This window comes from Trachemys scripta, chromosome 11 (assembly GCF_013100865.1).
Source record: "Trachemys scripta elegans isolate TJP31775 chromosome 11, CAS_Tse_1.0, whole genome shotgun sequence".
NCBI classification, from domain to species: Eukaryota; Metazoa; Chordata; order Testudines; family Emydidae; genus Trachemys; species Trachemys scripta.
The window spans coordinates 68,565,941-68,580,804 of record NC_048308.1 but is presented as its reverse complement, the minus strand read 5'-3'; the positions used below and the strand labels follow the sequence as shown (position 1 = coordinate 68,580,804).

The following is a 14,864-nucleotide window of genomic DNA, read 5'->3' as shown; positions in this document are numbered from 1 at the left end:
GAGGTGAGCAGCGCCGGCAGCACCGGCTTGTGTCCTCCACAAGTGCGTCCCGACCAATGTAAGGTCGGGACGCGGGACAAGTCCCCTAAAATCTGGACTGTCCCGATAAAATCGGGACGTCTGGTCACCCTAGTTATTTGTAACCTCTGAGAGAGCCATGAGATCAAACTGATTCACCTTGAAGCAAAAGGCAAATCAAACTGAAGTCTGATATTGGCTGTGGCTTGGTCCTGAGTGGACCATCCTATGTGATCCTACAGTAAAATCAGGGTGGATTTGCAATGTTACCATTATTAACATAGAAGTTGATTTATTCTAGCACGAGTTCACTTTAGGACCAAGTAGCACAAGTCAGCCATAAAGGAGATCACCTTTATTAAAAACTATACCTCTTCGGTAGTATTACAGACATACTGAAATATAACATTGATCAAGCAGATTCCTTTTTAAAAGCTTGCTCCCATGTGAAAGGCTCACTGTAGAACGAATATATTCTGTGTAGTTATTTTTAACAGAAATACCATAAATAGTGACTCTGCAGTAAACTAGTGAGCATAGAGTAGGCCAAGTTCTCTGCTGGTGTAAATTGGGGCAGTTTCATTGAAATAAATGGTGCTCTGCCACTTTACACCAACAGAGAATTTAGCCCAGTACAGTTAAATAGTATTGACTTTCTGGTAAATACTAGGCTAGATCCTCAGATGGAGTAAATCAGCACAGATTCATTGACGTCAATAGATTTACATTAGACTATAGAATATATAGACTATATTCCTAACTTGCTTATGATAAAAGTATACCTACAGGGGACAGCTTAAGATCTTGCAGGATATCATCAAAGTAATGAAACTCTGAGTTCTCCAGCTCCACCATTTCATTCTTCAGCTCCAGGATACGGCCCATCACTCCCTCCAGCACTTGCCGAATCACTAACCGTTTTTGTGGGTGAACGATCTGGTCGTAGACAGTCTCCAAGTTACAGAAAATTTGCACATATTTGATGTAGAAGGTGGCTAAAGTCTGGAACACTGTTATGCGATCCTTCTGTGGCTTTAGGGACTTATCTTCTGTCTCTCTCTGGAGCAGACCGTTGAGGGCTTCTTGGGCTTCTGCCCACATCTTATTATAAGTGCTAATTGAAAGGAGAAAAGAATATCTTAGCTGCAGCAGATATAAGCATTGATTAGCACACAATTGCATGCACAGTTACTGAGTGGCTCCAAGACTCCAGAGGTGTGGATATCTCACAAATGCAAGCACTGATGTGCATTTTAATTCCAAAAAGATTTTAAAAACTTAGCTAAAATGTATTTTAAAGCAGAGTTTATGTATTTTATCAGCATTACTTAATTAAATCATAGCTCTTTTTTATTGTCTCTACTAGTAAAGCAGGTTTAGAAATAGGAATTTTAAAATTATGCTTTAATAACGTAAAAAAGTTAGAAATTGTTGGAGTTCATCACAAAATATAGTTGTAACGACAGCCCCCATCTAGCAACGAGCTCTGCATAGGCAGACCCTTGTGCCTATGTGAAACCCCACTGAAGTCAATGCGGGATCAGAACCTAAGGCATGTACGTCAGGCGTCACAACCCTTATTGCATGATTCGATGTCCAGTGGTTGCAATTTAAAAAAATAAAATGTTAGGCTCCCCTTTTTATTCTCCTGTCAGGAACTGGGCTGCAGTAGCATCAAAAAGGGGTTTAAAGGTTACAATGGTGGTGATGTTTTTTTTCATTGGCAATATGAGAACATGGAATTTATATCACCTGCATCTTGGAAATTGTCGGTTCTGCAAGGAATTGCTGGCATTTCCACAGGCTGTGACAATAACAGCAGGCTTCTCTTACAATCCAGCCTTTCCAGGCTAGCTGCAACTGCAATGATTGTGGGGTGTAGTGGGGTGGTCACCTGCTCCGGCCTTAAAGGGCTTAAAACAGCCCAGGAGAGGCAGTGGCTGGGAGCAAGCTGTCCCCAGGCTGAGTGGGGAAGCAGCCTCAGCTGGCCCTTATAGGAGGGCAGTGGGCTAGGAGCCCACACACTCTCTCTAGCCTTTGGAGAGGGAGGGACCAGGCTGCCAGGGGAACTGAGGAAGGTACCGAGGGTGGAGCAGTGCTGGGGAAGGCCAGGGAGCTGGTGAGCTCCAGCCTAGCAGAGCCCCAGGCTGCAGGCTGAAGTAAGGGCCCACTAGGGTTGCAGAGGGTCCATACGGTTACGGGGGGATCAAGGAAGGTAGTGTGGCCTAGAAGATAAGTGTGTGAGGTCTAGTCCAGCTCTGCCACTGGCCCACTGGGTGACCTTGGGTAAGTTACTTCACCTCACCATGCGTCACTTTCTCTATCTGTAAAATGGGCATAATGATACTCACTTCCCTTTGAAAAGTGCTTTGGGATCTACTGATGAAAGTGCTATATCCGCACTAGTTGTTGTGGGTTTTTTTTTTCAGTGGCAACATAGAGTATATTGGAACATGCTACTGTCAGATGGAAATTGGAACATAGGAATGGTTAAAGACGTACTTTAAAAAGAGCACTCAGTCTCACAGCCATGCTGGAAATCCTGAACTAAGAAAGGAAGTGCCATGTACAAAGGGTTGGAACTCTGCTTTCACTGTTCATCCCTAGTCTATCAAATGCTGATGCATGACAGCTAGTAAGGTAGGAAAATAATGTGAGAAAGGACCTCAGATGACAGAATGTATAGTTTTGTGGTTAAGACCATGGGCTGGGACTCGGGATATGCATCAATTCCTGGCTCTGTCATAGACTTTCTGTGTGACATTGGTCAAGTTACTTAAGCTCCCTGTGCTTCAGTTCCCAATATGCAAAATGGGGTTAATAATACTGTTTTTATCTGTCTTGTCTATTTACACTGTGTTTTCTTCAGGGCAGAGGCTACCTCTCACTATGTGGATGGGGCCTCTAATTTACTATAATACACATAAATAACACGGTTTAAATCTGTAAGATAAGGAGAAGTGGCAACTAAAAAACCAGACCTGACTCCCTCAGAATTCTGAGGAGATTTGTATCTAAAGCTGAAAGTACAGTTTTACTTCATCCAAAAACTAAAGCAAGCACCCTGGCTAGAAAACCTAGAGGGATGGAGTTCTCTGCTCCCTCTGTTGGGGAGAAGTGGAAAATCCAGCTCTGGCAACTTCATTTACCTGAATTGTAATATTGTTTACCCATAATTCCACCTATTGAGTTTTTGTTCTTTTGGTTGGAAATGTTTGTTTTCATGAGTAAAGGTGATAATAGGTTGTTGCCAGTACTGTGCTCATGAAATGACATAGAACTGTGCGAGATATGCCAGGGGTGAGGAATCACCCTGACTGAATAAGAAACAGACTTTGGTTGGATAACAAAGCTTGGCCTCAAAAAAGAAATAGGAAGTTTTGTCTTGAAGAACTCTGATCTAAAGAATAGGGATTTTATCTTAGGGTCCAGTTCTGCTCTATGCTCCCCATGTGGTGATTCCCTAACCTCAGTGAAAAACTCTATAGAGAGATGTGTCTGTATCAGTAATGATAAAGAAGTAGAGCTGGCTCTGTTCAAAGGCCTCATTGGCAGCAGTGGAGTAGAGTTGGTTCCACAGAAAGTTCTAACCAGACCAGTGGTGGCAATAGTGAGCTGACTTCACAGTGTCCCAACCCACTCAGCTGGTGGAGGCAGACATGAAAGCACTGGACTGGACTAGGTTGCTGCTCATTAGCATCAGATCTGGCAGAATAGTTCTCTGAGGTCTATAGCTGACAAGCAGAGGAGAGCCGCCCTTGGATATCCTTTGGTTACCACTGAGACTAACTCAACCTGTGAGTGGGGTTTTTGGTGGGTGGAGTTTGTGGTGGTACAGGGTTCTGGAGCTCCATAAGCTAGACTGGGAGATGACCAAACTCTTGGTGTATTAATTTGGGTTGTTCAGTTTCTCATATATAAATATATATCATTGTTTTGTTTCATATTTCTTTTGGTTGTGTTCATCTTTCTCCCCAAATTAAAAATTCCTATGTTCCATATTTCTGAATGACTTTCGAGCGCTTGTGAGTGGGGGAAAAAAAACTTCCTGTAAGCGTGACAAGGGAAGCTTTATTTTTATTTCCCAGAGCCAGAAACAAGAGTACTGCTCTGGGTGGGGTTCGAGCCATATATCAATTTACCTTAGATACATTGAACCTAGCCCTTGTTGCTGTCACCGGCACCTGGCAGAAGGATTATTAACACATTCAATTGAATTGTGTCTGTTACATTTTATAGAGCTATTTTGTACCAGTTATCTTGCTGGTCTGATTGGGACTGAGAATGCAGTTGCATATTAATTTTCTGTTGTGATGAAGAGGCCAAGCAGCTGCAACCAGTGTAATTGTCATCCATAAGTGTATGGGTTGGAATCTTCGTAAGCCAATCATATTGTTCCCTCATGCCTATGCATTTTATGATACTGAATGATATACTTGCAATTGTAATGAGGCTATGGAGATGACAAGATAATACTGCAGTAAGGTTTCTCATCTTGGACATAGTGGCTCGAGCTCTCTGTATTTGTTTATTTCTTCAGGATATCGATGGGGATGTTCTGATTGACTAGAATGCTCAGCAAAAATATGACCAATCCGAGCCTGCTATTGAATGTACATGCTTTCATTTTTTTAAAGTGTATACTATACTTTTCAGCTTCAGCAGGACGCAGCTGGCCCTGCTCTTCTTAATGTATTAAGAGCCCACCCAGATCTTTCCCCCTTTCTTCCTACTTCATTTATATCCCATTGCACCAACTGACTCAGTAGATTGCAGCAATTAACCCAGGTGCAAGAGATAAACAAAATAAAACCACTGGGGTATGAAAGATTGGCACAAGCAAGAACATCATTAGCTGTGCCCTGACAGCTCAGCCAATTGATCAATGGGGGTTTTGTACATGTTCTTAGAATTGGGGACTCAGATGAACGGAAACCAATGAGACTCATGGGGTACGCCAGCACAGAAGAACACAATACGCTATTGTACTTTCCTAGCTGTGTGTATCTAGAAACAATTTTGCAGTGGGGCGGTTATAAATCTTTGAGGATGTCTGGCCCTATAGGCTGTACCCCAACTACAGGCTTGATTTATGAACAGTGGGTATCCTCAGGCTAGAACATTTCAAATGCAAGTTGTTTCAGAGCTGACAATAGGCATCAGTGCAACCAAAACTGCCCATACAACTGTCCACTTCATTTTACAATAACCTCTTTCTCTCTCCCCAGTCTGGGGAGAATGCCAAGTGTTCTCCCATTGCACCAGCTAATATTCACAGTTTGTTTTTATATTTTTGAATAAGTTTTTTTTCAAATTAAAGCATGTTAACATAAGGCAAAATAGTATCCGATACGTGTAAGATAATGACAAATTACTGCAAGCATGTTATGGATCGGTTTCATGTCTGTGGAGATCATGACATTTGTCTGTTTTTCCAGCATTAACATTTAATCTAAATAAAGGACAGGAAAGGGGGGGGGGGAGGAAATAAAGTACAAAACATTAAGGAAAAGAAAAAGGCGGGAAAAGAATGACATCAAAACAACCAGGGGCAGATCCTCACATGGTGTAAGTCAGCATACACCATTTGAGGATCTGGCCCCTAGTGCTTAAGATAGGGAGCCAGCTGACCCATAACCAGAATGGGCACTATTTGTTCAGGCAGTGATGGAGGAAGTGTGTTTTAAGTGTCTCAAATCCTATATTAGTTTGATAAAACAAACAAGTAAACACACAGCCAGATGTTGCCAGATCTGATCATAGCGGTGCAAATTCTCACGTAAATATTCAGTGATTAAGGCCATGCTGGTCCATAGGGGCAGTAACCTTAGGGCTCAAAGGTGCCTGAATGTGTGGCCCTGACTGTGCTGCTGCACCACAAGGGCAACTCCAGGAACAATTGTGCTCCTGAGAGGCACAGTCTCCTCCTGAGTGCCTAGGGGCACAAAAGAAGCATGCCCACTGCAGTCTCCATTAGTTTCTACAGTGTCTGCTCCTCTGTCAGAGTGGCTAATGCTCCCTGTGTGCTAGAGGGAGCAATCTCTGTGCTGAGGGGAGTGCCTGGCCCCAGCCCAGGGACCATAGGAGGGGAGTGAGGCCCTTCAGCCCTCCCACCTTACTAACCAGGCAACATAGGGCCCTTCACTCACTTTTCATTTTGCCCATTTGCTACAGTTTTCTTCCCACAAGCTTGAAAGGGCACCACACCCTGTCTTCTAGAGAAAGAGGGACCTGTGGGCAAAAATGGCTTCCAGCCACCAAGGAAAGAGTGAAACAAAATCCTGACTGCTGACTTTTCTTCTAATCTTAAAGGAAAGTCTCTGCTAGTTGTGATGTACACTAGGAACTGTCATCAAGACGCCATGAAGACTGGCTCCCTTTCCTTCGTTATTACGCAATGGTCATTAGGGTCATATGTACTAGTGTGTGAAGTTACATCAGAAGTGGATTTAACCCATTAGGGTGAAGATCATAATTATGACCCTGATCCTGCTAATACTCATGCACATGCTTAATGTTACTATCACAGGTAGTCCCATTGAATTCAATAAGGCTACACATGGTAGTAAAATTAAATATGTGTGTGATGTTTTCCTCTGGTGTTATCTGGACCAGTGATCTGCTAGGTGACTCCAATCCTTGACTCCGGGAGCCAGCCTTACCCTGCTCTGCTGTGAGAACCCCCACTCCTGGGCTGTTCACACACAGCCTCTGGCATGTAAGCTGCTTCCAGCTACTTGCAAACGAATGACACTAGCCAATATCTCCGGTCCCAGACACAACCCTAAGAACCTCCCTCTTGCAGTTATACCTGCTGGACACTGCAAGCTTATATGAGTTCATCAGTTTAACAAAGAAATTGATATGCATCAGGCTTGTTATCCCAAGGGGAGCCTCTGACACACTTCAAATGCACTGCTTCGGGTAGAATAAACAAACAGATTTATTAACTATAAAGATAGATTTTAAGTGATTATAAGTCAAAACATAACACGTCAGATTTGGTCAAATGAAATAAAAGCAAAACACATTCTAAGCTGATTTTAACACTTTCAGTGCCCTTACAAACTTACATGCTTCTCGCCACAGGCTGGCTGGTTGCTTTTTAGCCAGGCTCTCCTCTTTGGTCAGTGCTTTAGTCACTTGGTGTGGTGGTGTCTGTATATGTAGGTGGAAGAGAGAGGAAGAGCATGGCAAACGTCTCTTCCTTTTATGATGTCCTTTCCTCCCCCTTGGCTCTGCTTGCTGCCCCCCCCCCCGAGTCAGGTGAGCATTACGGAGTCTCTCCAAGCAAGGTTGAGCAAGTCCCCTGGTGTGGCCACATGCAGGTGAGTCATTGCATTGTAGCTCCCTTGCTGGACAATGGCTGTTGATGGGTTGTTTGACATCCCACCCGGATGTTGGTTACTTTCCTTGCTGCTGCTTCTGGGGAGCTAATATCCGGCTGATTTCCCCCAACTTACAGCATGACAACCATTCTACACAAGTCTCACAACTTTATATGCATTAATGATATACATATATGGATAGAGAAATGACTTTTAGCAGATCATAACCTTTCCCCTATTACCTTACAAGGCATGCTTTATACGTAAGATCAGGATTATATGAAAATGAGGAATATGGAGGTTGCAGCACACTTCTCCGAGGTATAGAACGTCACAATGTGCATGAGTGTTTTCAAAATGAAGGTCTATAATTGTTCCTGGGTCATCCAACATGCTTACTCAGTAGTTGTAGGAATCAGCGGCAGAAGTAGTAGCAATTGCCGTTAGCTATAAAGAGTGTAAATGACTGCATTCAAATTTTGAACGTGTGATTCAAGAGACGAGGAGATGCAGGAAGGATGAGTATTTGTAGGTCTAACCTACTCTATATTAAGTGTGTGTGTGGGAACTAATGCAACTAGTGTAATTTTCATATTTCCAACATTAGAGGATGAAGTTCAGGGGAGGGCAAGAGCCCAGGTTCTTAAAGTTAACCTGCTGTGCACTGTGTATATATATGTACACACACACACACACACACACACACACACACACAAAGTATAAGCAGTACTGCTAATTGCCATAGCAGCTGAAAGGCATGGAATGTTACAGGGGAAAATAAGCAACACTGAGTAATGGGATGAGAAAAACACATTCACTCCTTTAATTCCAAAGGCCCTAAAGTGCATTCTGGCAGTTCTTATGGCTTTGGAGTAAAAGAGCGTCCTACCTGTCTGATCAATGTGTCCCTTCAACTCTCTATGCTCCCGGAGAGAGTAAACAAAGTACAGATACTAGTAGTCAATCAAGAATACTTTATTAATCATCCAGCCTTTGTGCCATACTATGGCACCTTCTACGTAGAATTTCACTTTTATTACTCAGAATAAAATATGACCTACTCATTTAAAAGTGAGGCTTAAAGATACATTTTTGGGGTCAAACTGACAGTAATTGTTTAAAACACTGGCAATTTATTTTACACTTATTTAATATTCCTGTATCCTCTGAAGCCTGACAATACATTTCTGCCTGACATTTCTTTTTTCAATTTGGAAAAACTAACTTACGTGCTGTTTTCAACAAAGCTGAAATTAATCTGGTTATTTTTGTTGCACCAGTTCCGCGTTCATGCTGAAGTGTTTACAGAATTAACATTAAGCCTGGGAGTTGTTCCATTGACTATTTGCAGGACTGGGGCCTTAGTGACTTACGTTAACTAGAAGAACAGGAGTACTTGTGGCACCTTCGAGACTAACAAATTTATTAGAGCATAAGCTTTCGTGGACTACAGCCCACTTCTTCGGATGCATATACGTTAACTAATTTTTGTGAACCAGCAACAATTACTTAACTTCTGCTGCAGAGCCAGCAGAGGGAGATCAAAATACTTTGGGCCATGCTGATTTGCTTATGCCCAAATAAATCTGTTAGTCTTTAAGATGCCACCGGACTCCTTGTTTTTTTTGTGGCTACAGACTAACACGGCTACCTCCTGATACTGATTTACTGGAAGCTGCAACTTACTCTGTGGGGATGATGAGGACAGAGGAGCTATGCTCCAGCAGAAGTCACAGAAGATATTTTGGCTGACACAGAGGAGTGCAAACTGCAACAGCCGAGCTGTTAGGGTGCAACTCACACTCTGTGCAGTGGTCTTCTGCTGATTGGGATACACAGGCAGAAGTGTGTCTCCCCATTGGCAGGCTTCTACATCAGAGTAAAGGAAGAAGAAAAGCCCCCTCAAGCACTCTCACCCTGCTTTGCATGTCCACACAGTGCGGGACACACAAGTACTGAATGGGCTGGAGATACCTTAAGGACACTAATCTCTTTCTTGGGATATTTTGGCTTTTGATCTCAGAAAGAAGTCGTAGTTCCTGAGGCCCATGAGAATGAAAGGTGAGCTGACTTCCAAAAAGGTTCTGTTCAAAACTTTTCAATTCCAGCTTTGGACAAAATTTTGGGTCAAACTTACTCCCTATCCCTAAAATTAGGCTTGGTTTTAAAATTCTTCTCAAGCTATTCCAGGATGAGGGAGCAGACAGTGGAACGACATGAATTGCCTTAACTATTTCCAGGCCAGCCAATGATTTTCGATAGATTCAGTAGCAAAGGCGCAAAATAAAGGAGGATAAAGCTCGACAGACTCTAGTCACGGGAAAAAGTAAATACAGCACACTGGCATTGTTAGCAGGAACAGCCTTGCACATCTACCTTCTCCGATTTCATTCTTCAGTAGTAGAACAGAGTGAAAATAGGATAAAAGTTTGTGTGGCACAAACGTAATGTGAAACCACAGCAAAGACAAGGAAGCCTGCTTCACTAAACACCAGCTGTAACACTGCACCTCAGTAGCTTTCAAGCACCTGCTCTTGCCCAAACTCACCAGGCTGCTGAAAAGATACTTCTTTGGTCAAAGAAGGGTATTGTGTCGGGGAATTTTAATACAACAGCAGGAATAGAAATTTGAGTAATTTAGGTGGGGAAGAGATTACCATATGCTGAATTTTACTTTACCATGCTCTAAGGAGCAGCCTTTTATCTAGCCATTGCAGCTTATCCAGCCTGAGGGCAATATGATGCCCTCTGCTTTGAGACAGGGAGGGAAGCAAATGCATGATTTCCCTGGGAAAATCAGAAGAATATTCCTATGTTGTCTGTGGCTGGAGAAGTGTGTAAAGACAGCTCTGCAGTATGACAGTAGTACTGCATCCCCATCACATCACCACCAGTAGCTACTCCACATCAAAGATCCTGTATTGCCTTATGCGTATTGAGTGGATGAACGGGATATGGCTAGCCAGAAAGGGTCCAGAGCTAGGGAGCAGCTGTTCTCCACTGTATGCTCCAGCTCCAAGGTGCCTTAATTTACACTGCACTGTTCTGGGCACGGTAATGAGATTTATTACAGCATTAACTCCCTCCACACAGCTTCTTCCTCCTTGGAGGGGGAAGTAGTGTTCAGCCATACTGCTGGCTGCACTGCCATTGCTGGGGAGGGGAGGGGCGGACTGCAGACACAGGACAGGCACTCTGCTCAGATGTCCCAAAGTCTGCAAGGGGCCAACATTCCCTATTAATGCTTAGGGTTCATGTATGTAGACTCCTATACAACTCTAACCCCTTTCACACTGATGAGAATATGGCCTGTTTTCTGGCATAACTGTAGTTGTAAACTGCCCCCCTGCCAATGTTTATTTTTTTCTTTCAAAGCAGAAGACCGTGGCCCTTAATCCAGTGACCCTCTCCTAAACAGATCCTACAAACTGTTCCAAGTTCTATAGGTCAAATAATTATACAGGACAGTCTTTGAATACATGAAGGTTGGCAATAAAATTGTTTCCATGATAATAGAATGAACTCCAAAATGAAAATATTTTATCTGATAAGTATACTTGATCCCTCTTGAAAGAAATATGCTTGACTAAAAAGTCATTTGCTACAAGTGCTCAAGGAATATCTTCATGTGTGTTTATAAAACAATCTAATCCTTCAGTCAGCCAAAATGCTTCTTTAGCAGCTACAGTGTCATCACACTAATTCAAGAGATCTCAGTTCCTCATTTACTCTTGTCTTAACGAGCATATTCTCCTAGGATACATGTGGCAACCACAAAAATTAAGCACAAAGAAATAAGCATTATGAAAACGTAAGACAATCTAAAGCTACTATTATCAGATCAGACTAAGCTTTTTAGTAGAATAAGCACCCTTGATAGCTTGAAACTTTCTGATGCCATCAGCTAATTTGTTAGTCATAGATTATAAAGCCAGAGGGGACCACTGTGATCATCTACTCTGACCTCCTGTATAACACAGGTCGTAGGACTTCCCTGAATTAATTCCTGTTTGGACTAGAGCATATCTCTCATAAAAACCTGCAGTCTTGAATTTCCAGTGATGGCGAATCCATCACAACCCTGGATAAGTTGTTCCAATGGTTAATTACACTCACTGTTAAAAATGTGCACTTTATTTCCAGTCTGAATTTGTCTGGCTTCATTTTCCAGACATCTTGTTTAAACCTTCGTCTGCAAGAAAGAAAAGCCCTATCAAATTTCTGTTGCCTGTGTCAGTATTTATAGCCTGTGATCAAGTCACCCCTTAACCTTCGCTTTGTTAAGCTAAGATTGAGCTCCTTGGGTCTATCACTATAAGGCATGTTTTCCAGTTTTTTAATCATTCTCATGGCTCTTCTTTGAACCCTCTCCAGTTTATCAACATCCTTTTTCAGTTGTGGACACCAGAATTGGACACAGTATTCCAGTAGTGGTCACACCAGTGTCAAATACAAGTAACATAACCTCCATTCTCCTACTTGATATTTCTCTGTTTATACATCCAAGGATCACATTAAGCTTGTAGACAGAGTGGCACTGGGAGCTCATGTTCAGCTGATTATCCACCATGACCCCAAACTCCTTTTCACAGTCACTGCTTCCCAAGGTAGAGTCCCCCTGGAGTATGGCCTACATTCTTTTTTTTCTAGATGTATGACTTTAAATTTGGACGTATTAAAATGCATATTGTTTGGTTGTGCCCAACTTATCACGTGATCCAGATCACTCTGTGTCATGTCCATACCTCTTCATTACTTACCACCTCCCCAATATTTGTGTCATCTATAAACTTTATCAGTGATGATTTTATATTTTTCTTCCAGGTCATTTACAAAAATGTTTTAAATAGTTTTGGGCCTAGGACTGCTAACTTTCTAATCGCACAAAACCGAACACTCTTGCCACACCCCCTAACACTCCTTCTCTGAGGCCCTGCCCCCGTTCACTCCATCCCCCCTCCCTCTGTCACTTGCTCTCTCCCACCGTCACTCACTCATTTTCACTGAGCTGGGGCAGAGGGTTGGGATGTGGGAGAGGGTGAGGGCTGCGGCTGAGAGTGCGGGGTCCAGGTTAGGGCCAGAAATGAGGGGTTCAGGGTGCGGGAGTGTGCTCCGGGCTGGGTGTTGGGTTGCAGGAAGGGGTGAGGGCTCCGACTGGGGGTGCAGGCTCTGGGGTAGAGCCAGGGATGAGGGGTTCAGGATGCGGGAGGGGGCTGGGGATGCAGGCTCTGGGGTAGGGCTAGGGACGAGGGGTTTGGGGTGCAGGAGGGGGCTCCAGGCTGGGGGGTGGGGCTGAGGGGTTCGGAGTATGGGAGGAGCCTCTGGGCTGAGACAGGGGGTTGGGGTGTGGGAGGGGGTATGGTTTCTAGGTTGGGGGTGTGGGCTCCCGGGTGGGGCTGAGGATGAGGGGTTTGGGATGCGAGAGGGGGCTTTGGGCTGGGACTGAGGGGTTCAGAGTGCAGGAGGGGGTTCCGAGCTGGGGCAGGGGTGTTGGGGCGCAGGAGGGGGCTTGGGATGCGGGCTCCAGGAGGGAGTTTGGGTGCGGGAGGGGGTTGTGAGCTGGGGCAGAGGGTTGGGATACAGGAAGGGGTGCTGGGTGTGGGCTTTGGGTGGTGCTTACCTTGGGTGGCTCTCTGGAAGTGGTGACATGTCTCTTGGCTCCTGGGCATAGGGGCAGACAGGCGGCTCTGCACGTTGCCTCTGCCCGCAGGTGCCAGCCCTGCAGCTCCCATTGGCCGTGGTTCCTGGCCAGTGGGAGCTGCAGAACTGGCGCTTGGGGCAGAGGCAGTGCGCGTTGGCTCCCTGGCCATCCCTCCGCCTAGGAGCCGAGGGATATGTCACTGCTTCTGGGGAGCTGCGCAGAGCCAGGTAGGGAGCCTGCCAGCCCTGTGCCAACTGGACTTCTAACGGCTCAGTCAGTGGTGCTGACTGGTGCCCCCAGAGTCCCTTTTCGACCGGGTGTTCCAGTCAAAAACCAGACACCTGGCAACCCTATTAGGGCCAAGAACCGATTCCTATAGGACCCCACTAGAAATGTACCCGCTCAGTGATGTTTCTCCATTTACAGTGATATTTTGAGGCCTACCAGTTAGACAGTTTTGAATTAATTTGATATGTACCATATTGATTTTGTGTTTTTTCTGTTTCTTAATCAAAATGTTGTGAAGTCAAATGCCTTACAGACATCTAAGTATATTACATCAACACTATTACCTTTATCAACCAAACTCGTAATCCCATCAAAAAAAGATAAAAAGCCTGAAAAGGTCTGTTTTCCATAAATTCATATTGATTTGTTCAGAGGAGTCATGGGACTGACTAAAGGATTAGAAAACAGCCTTATAGAGACTCAAAGAGCTCAATCTATTTAGCTTAACAAAGAAAAGGTTAAGGGGTGACAATTACTGTCTACAACTATCTACACTGGGAGCAAATATTTGTTAATGGGCTGGAAGTTAAAGCTGACAAATTCGGATTGGAAATAAGGGTGTAATTTTTTACCATTGTGTGTAATTAACCATTGGAACAAGTTATCAAGGGTCATGGTGGAGTCTCCATCACTAACAACTTTTATAGTCAAGACTAGATGTTTTTCTAAAAGATTTGCTCCAATTCAAAAGGAATTATTTTGGGGACATTCTCTGGCCTGCGCTAAAAAGGAGGTCAGGCTGGATGATCACAGTGGACCCTTTTGGCCTTGGAACCTATGAATCTGAGTCCCATATCAGCCATTTTGTTATTTTGCCTGAGACTGATATCAGGCTGAGGTGCTTATCCAGGGCCGGCTCCAGGCTTTTGGCCGCCCCAAGCAGCCAAAACAAAACAAAAAAGCCACGATCGCGATCTAAAAAAAGCTGCGATCGTGATCTGCGGCGGCAATTCGGCGGGAGGTCCTTCACTCCCAGGCGGAGTGAGGGACCGTCCGCCGAATTGCCGCCAAATACCTGGACATGCCGCCCCTCTCCGGAGCGGCCGCCCCAAGCATCTGCTTGAGAATCTGGTGCCTGGAGCCGGCCCTGTGCTTATCATTACCAAAATCTCCCCCATTTATCCTTTTAAATATTGGCACAACACTTTCTTCCATTCTCTGGGACTTCCCCAATGTTTCATGACTTATTGAAAATCAACATTAATGGTCCAGAGAGCTCCCCAGCCAACTTTTAAAAAACTCTTTGATTAGGGTTACCATATCTAACAAATAAAAAAAGAGGACCCTCCACGGGCCCTGGCCCCCGCCCATTTCCCCACCCCTAGCCCCACCCTAACTCCGCCCCTTCCTCACCCTAACTCCGCCCCTTCCTCACCCTAACTCCGCCCCCTCCTCCCTCCCACTCCCAGCCATGCGGAAAGGGCTGCCCGAGCGCTACCGGCTTCACGGTTTGCCAGGCAGCCCCCAGACCCTGCGCCCCCGGCCGGCGTTTCCCCAGCGCAGCTGGAGCCCGGGAGGGGAAATGCCCAGCTGGGGGCGCAGGGTCTGGAGGCTGCCCGGCAAACCGTGAAGCCGGTAGCACTCGGGCT

General features: G+C 44.7%; 1 protein-coding gene across 1 annotated transcript in view; it reads right to left on the bottom strand.

Moving 5' to 3' along the window:
• IQCA1 (IQ motif containing with AAA domain 1) overlaps positions 1-14,864 on the bottom strand; it is a 149,118-nt gene that overhangs the window by 129,815 nt on the left and 4,439 nt on the right. Inside the window, exon 2 of the mRNA XM_034786437.1 lies at positions 805-1,132. Coding sequence (XP_034642328.1) covers positions 805-1,132 — 328 coding nt within the window. The remainder of the gene's footprint in view (positions 1-804; positions 1,133-14,864) is intronic.